At 34.4% G+C, this 12,366-nt stretch overlaps 1 protein-coding gene across 1 annotated transcript; it reads left to right on the top strand.

The window, feature by feature from the left end:
- Positions 1 to 1,725: 1,725 nt before the first annotated feature.
- LOC119528636 (DEP domain-containing protein 1A-like) lies at positions 1,726 to 4,303 on the top strand. Its single transcript, XM_037828950.1, is given in 3 exon segments — positions 1,726 to 1,773; positions 1,903 to 3,937; positions 3,940 to 4,303. Coding segments are annotated over 3 exon segments (2,445 nt in total). The 3' UTR covers positions 4,302 to 4,303.
- The last annotated feature ends 8,063 nt before the right edge of the window (positions 4,304 to 12,366 follow it).

The following is a 12,366-nucleotide window of genomic DNA, read 5'->3' as shown; positions in this document are numbered from 1 at the left end:
AACTATCAAGGTCATCAAAAACAAGGGAAAACTGAGACACTGGCACAAAGAAGAGGAGACTAAGGAGACATGAAGACTAAATGCAATTTAGTGTTCTGGATGAGATCCTGAAACAGAAAAAAAGGATATTAGGCTAAAACTAAGGAAATCTGAATAAACTATTGACTTTAATTAATAATAATGTATCAATATTGGTTCATTAACGGTGACAAGTGTGCCATAATAAAATAAGATGTTACCAACAGGGAAAATGTTGAAGGTATTGAGGGGAATAAATGAGAACTCTGTACTATCTGCTCATTTTTTGTATAAATGTAAAACTGAAAATGGCTTTATTAGTGAAAAAGAGTCAATAAAATTAAACACTGAATAGTTAAATGATGAAATGGTGCATCCAAAATATTAGAAGTATTAATGGGAAAAATGATATTTAGAGAAAATAAAGTATTTGTTGCAAGTATTTTACCATGTTAGTGTTATCTCAAGGATTTTCCTCTCATTCCTTTCGGTTTCTATTTAGGTGTTCCAGGTTTGATTAAACACTACATGTGTGTCACCTTTGTTATCATATGCTATGCTTTTTAAAGAAATAACAAAATAAAATTCAAAAATGAATTGCAGAATCAGATAACTTTAGAGAGAGAGAACTTAACCTCCCTTGTGCTTGATGCTGATTTACTCTGTGGCAATATTTGGGATAGGCAAGGAATTTTGATGGCTTACAGTTAAGAGGTACAGGTCTAAATTGTTTTCTGGCAAATCCCAAATAGTAATATCACAGGTTCTTATTTTCTTTTTAGTTTCATATCATTGACAAGTATTCAAAGGAGCCAAAAATTTAACAGTTTAGAAATGCATCCAAATATCTCAATATTTAACTAATCACAAGCCTTTTTCATTAAAAAAAAAAATTACTAGTTGGTTAATTACTTTGGGTTTCTTCCTGTTTGGCTAAAGCTGCTGTTGTGCAAAATATCAGAAACAGATTGGCTTTTATAAAGTGGATTTATTAGTTTACAATTTAACAGTTCTAAGGCCATAACAGTGTCCAAACTAAGGCATCAACAAGAGGATTCTTTCACTGCAGAAAGGCTGATGGCATCTGGAACACATCTGACAGCTGGGAAGGCACGTGGCTGGAATCTACTTGTCCTTTCCTCCTGGGTTGTGTTTCAAAATGGCTTTCTCCAAAATGTCTCTGGGCTTCTGTCTTTCTTAGCTTCTCTCTCTCAACTCCTGTGCATCCTTGCTTGTTCTTCCAGAATGTTTCTCTCTAAACATCTGGGGGCCTTCTCTTAGCTTCTCCAGGGCAAACTCTGGGCTTCATTTCTTAGCTTAGCATCTCCAAACATCTTCCTGTCTGCATTTCCGAGCATCAACAAGCATCAGCATCTGTGTCAGCTCTTAGCTTCTCCTGGGGGCAAACTCTGGATTACATACCTTAGCTTCTCTCCAAATGTCTCTCAGTTTCTCTGAGTTCCTTCTCTCTATGAACTCTCTTAAAGGACTCCAGTGAACAAATCAAGACCCACCCTAAATAGGCAGGTTCACATCTCCATGGAAACATTCAATCAAAAGTTTCACCCACATTTGGGTAGGTCACATCTCCATGGAACACATTCAATCAAATGTTTCCACCTAACAGTATTGGATTAAAAGATCATGGCTCTTCCGGCGCCATGGACTGCACCGATCGCTGACCGAGCTCTGGGCCCTGTGGGCGGAATGGAGAATCGGGGTGTGCCTCCCGGGCCTTATCGGGCCACCAAGCTGGTGACTCTTGTACCTGGTGATGGCATCTCCTGGAACGTCATGAAACATTCCGATTTTTTGCCTTTTTGTCTACCCCCTTTCAAGATAAGAGAACATATGAGTTCCAGTGTTTTGTGGGAACAGAAAGAGGCACTCCCAAATGTGACGTGGAATGAAGTTACCACATCTTTTCAGGCAGGAATGCCTCTGAGGAAACACAGGCAACACTTTAAAAAATATGGCAGTTGTTTCACAGCAGGTGAAGAAGTGGATTGGCTTTATGACTTACTAAGAAATAATAACAATTTTGGTCCTGAAGTTACAAGGCAACAGACTATCCAACTGTTGAGAAAATTTCTTAAGAATCATGTAATTGAAGATATCAAAGGTCGATGGGGGTCAGAAAATCTTGATGACAACAATCACCTATTCAGATTTCCTACAACTTCCCCACTTAAAACTCTTCCAAGAAGGCATCCAGAATTGAGAAAAAACAGCATAGAGAACTTATCTAAAGATAATATTTTTAAATTACGAAACTTATCTCGTAGGACTCCTAAAAAGCATGGATTACATTTCTCTCAGGAAAATACAGAGAAAATAAAGTGTGAATCAATCAATGAAGACCAAGAAAACTCAGTTGATAATAGAGAAATAAGCCAGGGAGATGTTGAAGAAGTTTGGAGATATATTATTCTGATCTACCTGCAAACCATTTTAGGCATGCCATCTCTGGAAGAAGTCATAAATCCAAGTCAAGTTATTCCTCAACATATAATGTACAACATGAGCAATACAAGTAAACATGGAGTAGTTATACTACAAGACAAATCAGATGACCTCCTTCACTGGGTATTATCTGCCATGAGATGCCTAGCAAATTGGCCAAAAAGTAATGATATGAATAACCCAACTTATGTTGGATTTGAACAAGATATATCCAGAACAATTGCAGATTATTTTCTAGATCTCCCTGAGCCTCTACTTACCTTTGAGTTTTATGAATTATTTGTGAATATTTTGGTTGTTTGTGGCTACGACACAATTTCAGATAGATCCAGTGGGATACATAAAATCCAAGATGATCCACAGTCTTCAAATGTCCTTCACCTAAACTGTTTGAATTCCTTCAAATCAACTGAGTGTCTTCTTCTCAGTCTGCTTCGTAAAGACAAAAATAAAGAAGAATTGGAGTCTGCTGAGAGACTGCAGATAAATGATCATGGATTTCAAGAAAGATGTACTAGGAAAATGCAACTAGTTAATTTAAGAAACAGAAGAGCAAGTGCTAATGACAGAATGGGAGGAAGTTGTCATAATTTAATAGGCTTAAGTAGTATGCATGTTCTACCTTCTAACATCAAACCAAGGTGCTGTTCTTTGGAAGGAATTGTAGATATGCCAGGGGTTTCAAGTAAAGAGGTCTCCAGTGTCTTCCATCAATCTATTTTGAGCATAGAAGGACAAACTAATAAACAATTTATAGTATCTAATCCCAAACAAGAATCCCTATCAAATCTTCATTCAGAAGAAAATATTCAAAAACCACCCTGTGTTGTTTTTAAGAGAACTTCTACTTTGACTTTTCAAGACCAAGAGGCACTGTGTAGTGGGGACTGCAAGCCAAAGCAGCTCTGTAGATCTCAGAGTTTGCTTTTAAGAAGTAGTACAAGAGAGAATAGCTATATCAATATACCAGTGGCTGAAATTACCATGAAATCAAATTATAGCAATCATCTCGGACAAGGCAGCACAAATGTGCAAACAGCTATGGAATGTGAACCCCGAGAGTCTAGTGCCACAATCAATAAAAGACTCTGCAAAAGTACAGTAGAACTTTCAGAAAATTCTTTTCCTCCAGCTTCTCTGTTGACTGGCACACAAAGTTTGTTACAGCCTCATTTAGAGAGGGTTGCTATCAGCGCACTACAATTATGTTGCTTGTTACTTCCCCCACCAAATCGTAGAAAGCTTCAGCTTTTAATGCGCATGATTTCACGTATGAGTCAAAATGTTGATATGCCCCAACTTCATGATGCAATGGGTACAAGATCACTGATGATACACACTTTTTCTCGGTGTGTCTTATGCTGTGCCGAAGAAGTGGATCTTGATGAGCTTCTTGCTGCAAGATTAATTTCTTTCTTAATGGATCATCACCAGGAAATTCTTCAAGTACCCTTGTACTACAAATTGCAGTGGAGAAACATCTTGACTATTTAAGAAAGGGTCATATTAAAAATCCTACAGATGGACTTCTTGCTCCTTTGCCAACTTACTCATACTGTAAGCAGATTAGTACACAGGAGTTTGATGAACAAAAAATTTCTACCTCTCAAGCTGCAATTGCAGAACTTTTAGAGAATATTATTAAAAATAAGGGTCTGCCTCTTAAGGAGAAAAGGAAAAAACTAAAACAGTTTCAGAAGGAATATCCCTTGATATATCAGAAAAGATTTCCAACCACAGAGATTGAAGCAGAACTTTTTTGTGACAAGCCTACAATCAAGCAACCAATGCTCATTTTAAGAAAAACCAAATTTTCGTAGTTTAAGATACTAACTGAATTAAAAATTATGTAATACTTGTGGAACTTTAATAAGCCATTCCTGAGAATACATATACTATAAAAAGGAAGCTTATTATTAATAGGTTTTCCTAAATAAACAAACTATGTATAAGGAAGTGCCAAAATAGTTTAAGAAACATTTTCCATGTGAGACTAACAAACTATTGGATCTCAACTAAAAGCAAATAATAGTGAGGATAGTGATACCAAATATTTAACCAGAAACAATCTTCTCTCTTTTATACAACTATTTGGAAAAGCTATCATGATGTGTGCCAGAAATTTATTTACTTGAATTTTTTTAAACTGACATGTACTCTTTATGTTTAAGCTGTAATTCTGTTTCTAAAAGAAAATAACTTATCTGCACATGTTATTATGGATATTAGCTAAAGTACTAGTTGTTTAGGGTTACTTTTTGTTTCTTAGAGTAAGAATGTGAAGAATATTGGAAAACAACTGCTAAATGTTGCACTCCTTTGTATATTCTTTTTCTATGTTTGATGTATTCATATGTGTGGGTTTTTAAACCATATATATATATGTATGTGTGTGTATATATATATATATATATATATATATATATATATATACACATATATATGAAGATTTTGATTTTGCCTTAAACATATCCCAGTTGCTTAAGTAATTTCATTTTTTCAGTAAATATCTTTTGAATTCTTATGTTCATGTATCTACTAGAAGATGGACATATAAAAGCAATCATGTATTCATTCAAAAGATATTTATTTAGTAACTGCTATGTGCTTGTCATTGTTCTAGATATGGGGAGACATTGAGGAACAAAAGAAAATCACTCTTATGGTATTTATTTTCTAATCTAGGGAGATATACCTATCAGATGCTTAAAAAATCAATGCATTCAGTAAAGTCAAGGCATTGGGAATCCTTTAGCTGAAGACTGACCTCTTTGATTGTGGGGCAATCCTCCAAGCTAGTGGTTCAAACTTTGCTGCTCATTAGAATCACCTAGAGAACTTTAAAGCAATCCATATGACCAGGCACTACCTTATACAAATTAAATGCAAATTTTCAGAGGTAGAAAGTACATAGATGAATCCAGTGTTCTGCCAACTTGAGAATCAGTGCTCTAAATCCTTTTTGATAAATGTTTAAGTAAAGTTAAGGTGGTGCCACACTGGCTTTACATTTTCATTGGAAGAAAATGCCAAGAATAAATGCCTCTCATCTTGATACAAGATTCTCCAATTTCTCCTTGGTTGACTTAGTATGAACTTAAGCAGGCTTTCTTCCATTATCTACTCCAAGATGGTTTTATATCCATTCTTTAAGTAGATATATAATGCCTGCATGTAATATTTAGTGTTCAATAACTGTTCTGATTTCTTAATAGAATTCCACACTTTTGATATAAAATGATAATGTTCCACTTAACATTACTTATTTTTATTAAAAATTTGAACAGAAAATGATAACTATATCTTTACCCCAAAAGCCCTACCTATAAAATTAGTGGGCTAAATTAGAATTCTTGCCAGGGTATTTGTATGCTAAAACTTTTCCTGTTTAAAGTTATGCAATGCGAATTATGTTGCAAATTGAGATAATTACTGTGGAGTTTTGTGACAATTTAATTTTGTTTTTGTATTTATTTGATGATGTTAAATATATAAATATTATAAATATTTATATATTTAATATATTTTATATATTATATTTTATATATTTATATATTATATATAAAATATATTTTATATTTTATATATTTAATATATAAATATTTCATCTTTCATCTACCTTAAAAAAAAAAAAAAAAAGATCATGGCTCTTCTGGGGTCTGTAACAGTATCAAACCTGCACAGGGTTGATACATGGTTATGAACACATTAAATGATTTTAGTACAGAATTGTTAGGTCAAATTAGACTATAGCACAATTTTAGATGGATTGTAGTGAAATTTTTACTGCATATGTGAAGCTCAATACATTGTTTATACTCTTGGATTGTTTCAACACACTTTTCCATTCAATCATTTATAGCATTCCCCTGGCATACCTCCAGAGAGGTTTTGATTAATTTATATATGGTTGCAAGTAATTTTAATTATTTCCCTTGGTGTGTGTAATTAGTACTTTCTTGACATTAAATCACATCTGCTCACTAGTTGTTTGATCAAAAATTTAGATTACATCCTTCTGGAATTTTTCCACAAACAAGCAATATATGAAATAACCCGAGTTCCCCTAAATTGTATTCTTTTAAAATTAAAGTGCCTAATAATTTTTTCTTAGTGAATTAATTCCTCCCTAAAATTAATTTCATAACATATATAAAGCATTCTATTTTCAAAGAATCAATATATTTTAAGAATGTCTAACTCATTTTACCACTATTTTCTCCTTGATTTCATATGTCAACAGGTGTTGCAGTTTTAAGTTTTGCCATCCTTGACTTAAAATATAAATACCGACTCTATTTCTCAACCCTTTTTAGCTGGAAAGGTTTCCTACTTCCTTAAAACTTTTTTCAGTGTGTTTTCTTTTAAAGACAACTATACAACTATACACAACTATAAACAAAATGTATATTCTAGAAAGTGTTATAGGTAGTACAAACTAAATTTGGGCAAATGTCCCATTCCTCTCAAATCTGATCTTGTGATGATGACAGATATCTACCATTTCTTAAATATTATGTCATCCCATAGTAAACATCTCAGAAGTATAGCTTATTCTATTTTATTTCTGCTCTGTAATGCTGACAGGGCAGAAGTTGAAGCCCCTGGGGAGCACCAGACATGATTCTTTCCAGATAATTTCAAGGAAAGGAATTGACAGTAAACTTGAATTGTTCAATAAAATACAGCACTTTAACTCAGTCCTTGTTTAAATTTTCACTTTTCTGAGAGAAGCCACACTTTTCTTGGTCATTCTTTATAACTCTTTCACTTTCTTAATTTATTAGTTACAAAGTCTTCAAATCACATATGCATTTTTTTCTCTGTCTCCCAATCTTAGTTCTGATAATTTATTGTTTAACTTTCTTCCTCAGAAATGGAAGGGCTGACTTGATTTTGTACATTTACCTGACCCACCTCCTGATCTTATTAGTCCTCTCAATATGCCTAACACAGATTCATGGTCTTGATCTTTGTTCATAAAACACTTGCTTCTAAATCATCTATATAAATCATTTTGAAAAAAAGGTTACTTTGATCAATATATCAGGATTCATCTTTGCTATTTACAAGGCAAAATTTTTGCCCATTTTATAATTTAAGACTGTGGGTCTTTCCTAGGATATATATGGGCTAAATTCATATTTAATGCTTACAAAGTGAAAATGAAGGAATATTTTAAAAAGCAAAGCAAAGAAAAATGAGAATTGGGCAAGGAAACTCTTACCTCCTAGTTATAACATTTCTACCCAGAAATTACCTGTATTTGTTTTTTATTATTAACATCCTGTTATTTATTGATCTAACACAATTATTTATAAACTTTTCCATAAGTTTCTTTATTTGAAAAAAAGTCCTTTAAAGAGGCCCAATAGATGAATAGATGAAAGGAAAATCAGTCTCTCCCATTGAAATGAGTGGAGTTTGGGAAACCAGAGACCAGGAGGTAGAGGTGGACTCACATATGATAGGTCTATATGCTCTTGCTCCATTTTATATTGAAGTTAACTCTTGGTACCAAAGATAAAAATGCCAAATATTGATATATCACTTTGGACATTGTTTTTTAATAGTGAGGGATATTTTATTGTTTGGAGTTTTTAAACATAATTTTATTGAGACACATTCACACACCCTACAATTCATCCAAAGTATACAATCAGTGGTTCATAGTATCATCACATTGTTGTACATGATCAATTTTAGAACATTTGCATTACTCCAGAAAAAGAAATAAAAAGAAAAAAAACCCAAACATCCTGTCCCTCTTATACCCTCCCTTACTGATTTCTAGTATTGCACTCTACCCAATTTTAAGACTTACAATAAAGGTAGGTTAACTAAAACAGTACAATATTATCAGAGATAAATATATAGATCAGTGGAACAGAAAAAAACATGCAGACGTAGAACCATACAAACACAGGTAGCTGACTTTTTTTCTTTTTTTTTTTTTTTTTTTTGCTGTATAGCTGTGCAATTATTATCAAACTTCAGGGCTACTGTATTACAGCTCAACAATTTCTGTTATTTCCTTCTAGCTGTTCTAATACACTAGAAAATAAAAAGAAATATCTATATAGTGAGTCAATAGTCATAATCATTTGTTAAATCCTAATTTCTCAGTTATACCTCCTCCCTCTTATTTAATCATTCTCTCAATCTTCAGAGATATCTGAGAAATGACCCTTTTAACTTCTTTGTGCTGGAAAGGGGTAGAGGAATGAAACTGGTTGATATTCTTAGGCTGGTACCTCTGGGTTCCAAGGTTTTTCTGGCATGGGAACAATTTGGGAGCCTTAAATTTCTGAAAATATAAACTTACTAGGTAAAATATTTATAGAGTCTTAGACAAAGCCCAGGGTATTCTTAGGGTTTTCAGGAATACTGTTGGTTTGGGCTTGGCATACTGTAGCAATCTGCAATATCTGACTGAAGCTTGCATAAGAGTAACCTGCAGAAGAACCTTTCAACCCTATTTGAAATTTCTTAGCCACTGAAACTTTATTTTGTTCCATTTCTTTTCCCACTTTTGGTAAAGGAGGTATTCTCAATACAATGATGCCAAGTCCAGGTAAATAGCTGGGAGTCATGTCCCATATTGCCAGGGAGACTTACATCCCTAGGAGTCATTTCCCACATGGGGGGAGGGTAGTGAGTTTATTTGAAGAGTTGGCTTAGAGAGAGAGGCCATATCTGAGAAATAAAAGAGGCATAGTTATAAGTAAGGCTTAGCTTCACCATTGCAGAGATAAGCTTCATAAGCACAAGCCTAAAGTTTGAAGGCTTAGCTTATTAAATTGGGAGTCCCTCATGCTTGAGAGAATACCATGAATTCCTCAGGTGGGGAAGTTTAATAATCCCACATTTTTCTCCAGTCCCTCAATGGAATTTGCAATTTCTTTTTATTTTGTTTTTTGCCCAAAATGCTCTGGAATGCATCAGGGTATCACCTTAATCAATACAGAAGAACAAGATCTCATTCCCTATTCTGGGTTCCATGTAATTATATTGCTTAAATAAACTGACCAGACAGGTTAAATTAGATATTGTGCTACAGACAATTTAAATTTTGGACCAAATAAACATCTCTTCCTTTAGCCTTACATGGAAGTTGAAGTATTAAAATACAGACAATAACAGTCTTTACTGTGTATTCTGATTTACATTAGTCCTAATCAGATCAGTTTCATTCATATTTCTAATTGAAGTCTGATCTCTTTTTCAGCTTCTTTAACAATTGCTGTATGAAGTAATGTTGACTTTCAGAGATGCAAAACTCTGAGTCTCAGGTGTCACATAGATAGCCAAAATTCCAGGGAACTGCAAAGACATACACAAAGAGCACAACATCAGAGAATTTAGAAATAACAATTAAAAATCAGGAATAGATGTAACTTCTGTAAAAGCTCGCAATATGGGAACCATTACAATAAGCTTTATTAAACTTTCTTTACTCCTTAGTCATTGATTGTCCAGTCTCTGCCCACTTTCTATCCTCTGATAACCTATTCTCTCAAATTCAATTCTGAGTTTGCTCATTAGTTTAGTCTATCTCAGTGAGATCAAATAATATTTGTCCTTTCATTTCTGGCTTATTTTACTCAATAAAATGTCCTCATGTTTCATTCACCTAGTTGAATGCCACATAACCTCCTTCCTGCAGCCACTCAGTATTCCATTGTATGTATACACCACAGTTCACCTTTCCATTTGTCAGTTGATGTACCCTTAGGCCACCTACACCCATTGCAAATCATGAATAATGCCACCATAAACATCAGTGCGTAAATATCTATTCGTGTCCCTGCTTCCAGTTCTTCCAAGTAAATACCTAATACCAGAGTTGCAGAATCATATGGCAACCCTGTACCTAGCATCCTGAGGAACCACCACACTGCCCTCCAGAAGGGTTGCACTGCTTTCCTTCCCTACCAGCAGTTAATAATACCTATCTCTCTCTCCACATCTTCTCCAGCACTTGTTCCTTTCTGTTTATTTTTTAAATAGTTATTCATACACCATACAATCTATCATAATTGTACAATCTATAGCTCCCATACAAACATATAGTTATGCACTCACCTCAAAAATCTATGAGAATATTTGCATTACTTCTACAAAGAAAGAAGAGGAGGAGAAAAAAAGAGAGAGAACAAGAATCCCGTAAACACTTCCTTGTATATCTCTCTTATTGATGTTAGCTTTAGCATATTTTCATAGTTACAATTAATGAAAGATGACTTCAATGTTACTATTAACCATAGATCCTAGTTTGCATTAATTGTACTTTTTCCATATACCATCCTAGTTTTTACACCTCACAATGGTAACATTCATTTTTCTCACTCATGTAAAAACTTTCTTATGCTTGTACATTTAGTCACCATCATTTTCTGCTCTAGGTTTTGCTAAGTTATAAAGTCCCAAGTTTTATCCCCTATATTTCCTTCTGGTGTCATACATGCCAATATTCTTCCACTATTGACCATACTCTCACTCAGTTTTGTTCATTATATTTAAAATATTGTGCTACCAACTCACAGTATAGTACTATCCATTTCTGAAACTTTAGCAGCATTCTACATTCCCACCAAGAATGAATAAGTATAATTATTTCTCCACATCCTTTCCAGCACTTGTATCTTTCTGGTTTTTTGTTTGTTTGTTTGTTTTGTTTTGTTTTGGTAATGGTCATTCTAGTAGGTGTGAGATATTTCGTTGTGGTTTTGATTTGCATTTCCCTAATAGCTACTGAAGTTGAGTACTTTTTAATATACTTTTGAGCCATTTTTATTTTCTCTTTGGAAAAGTGTCTATCCATATCTTTTGCCCATTTTTTAATTGGGCCATCTTTTTGTTGTTCAGTTGTAGATTCTCTTTATATATTCTGGAAATTAAACCATTATCTGATATGTGGTCTCTGAATATTGTCTCTTATTGTTTAAGCTGCCTTTTTACTCTCCTGACACAGTCCACTGACATGGGAAAGTATTCAATTTTGAGGAGAACCAATTTATCTATTTCTTCTTGCATTACTTGTGCTTTGGGTATAAGGTCTAGGAAATCACTTCCTACCACAAAATCTTTAGTATAATTCCCTACAGCTTCTTCGAAAAATGTCATGCTCTTAGTTCTGTTGCTTAGATCTTGGATCCATTTGTTCATCAACAAGAGGATACCTTTACTGAAGAATGTCCGGATCACCTGTCAGCTGGGAAGGCACGTAGCTGGCATCTGCTATTCTTTTGCTCCCATGTTACATTTCAAAATAGCTTTCTCCAAAATGTCCCTGACCTTCTGTACCTTTTAGCTTATCTGGGGCAAACTAGGGGCTTCATCTCTTAGGTTAGCATCTCCAAGCATCTCTGAGCATCTCTGTCAGCCCCCAAGCATCTCTTCAAAAGTCTCTCTCAGCTGCTCTTGGGTCATTTTGTCCTCTCTTAGCTTCTGGGAGCAAACTCTTGGCCAGTATCTCAAGGGATCAGCAGACATCTGGGTCTACTCCTTTTAAAGGGACTCCAATAAACTAACCAAGACCAACATGGAATGGTTGGGGCCACACCTCCATGGAAACATTCAACCAAGAGGTCACACCCTGATCAGAAAGTTTAATAAATCTGCCCCCACAAGATTGCATTAAAGAATATGGCTTTTGGGGGGACATAATATACCCAAACTGGCACACTTGTAATATGCTTTAAAATTAGGCAGTGTGAGATGTCCCACTTCATTTCTCTTTCTCAAGATATTTTTATCTATTCAGGGCACCATGGCCTTCAAAGTAAATTTGATTATTGGTTTTTCTGTTTCTGCAAAGTAACCTGCTGGGATTTTAATTGATATTGCATTGAACCTATAAGTCAATGGGTAGAATTGGCATCT

This window comes from Choloepus didactylus, chromosome 3 (genome assembly GCF_015220235.1).
Source record: "Choloepus didactylus isolate mChoDid1 chromosome 3, mChoDid1.pri, whole genome shotgun sequence".
Classification (NCBI taxonomy): domain Eukaryota; kingdom Metazoa; phylum Chordata; class Mammalia; order Pilosa; family Megalonychidae; genus Choloepus; species Choloepus didactylus.
This window is presented reverse-complemented; position numbering and strand designations above follow the sequence as displayed.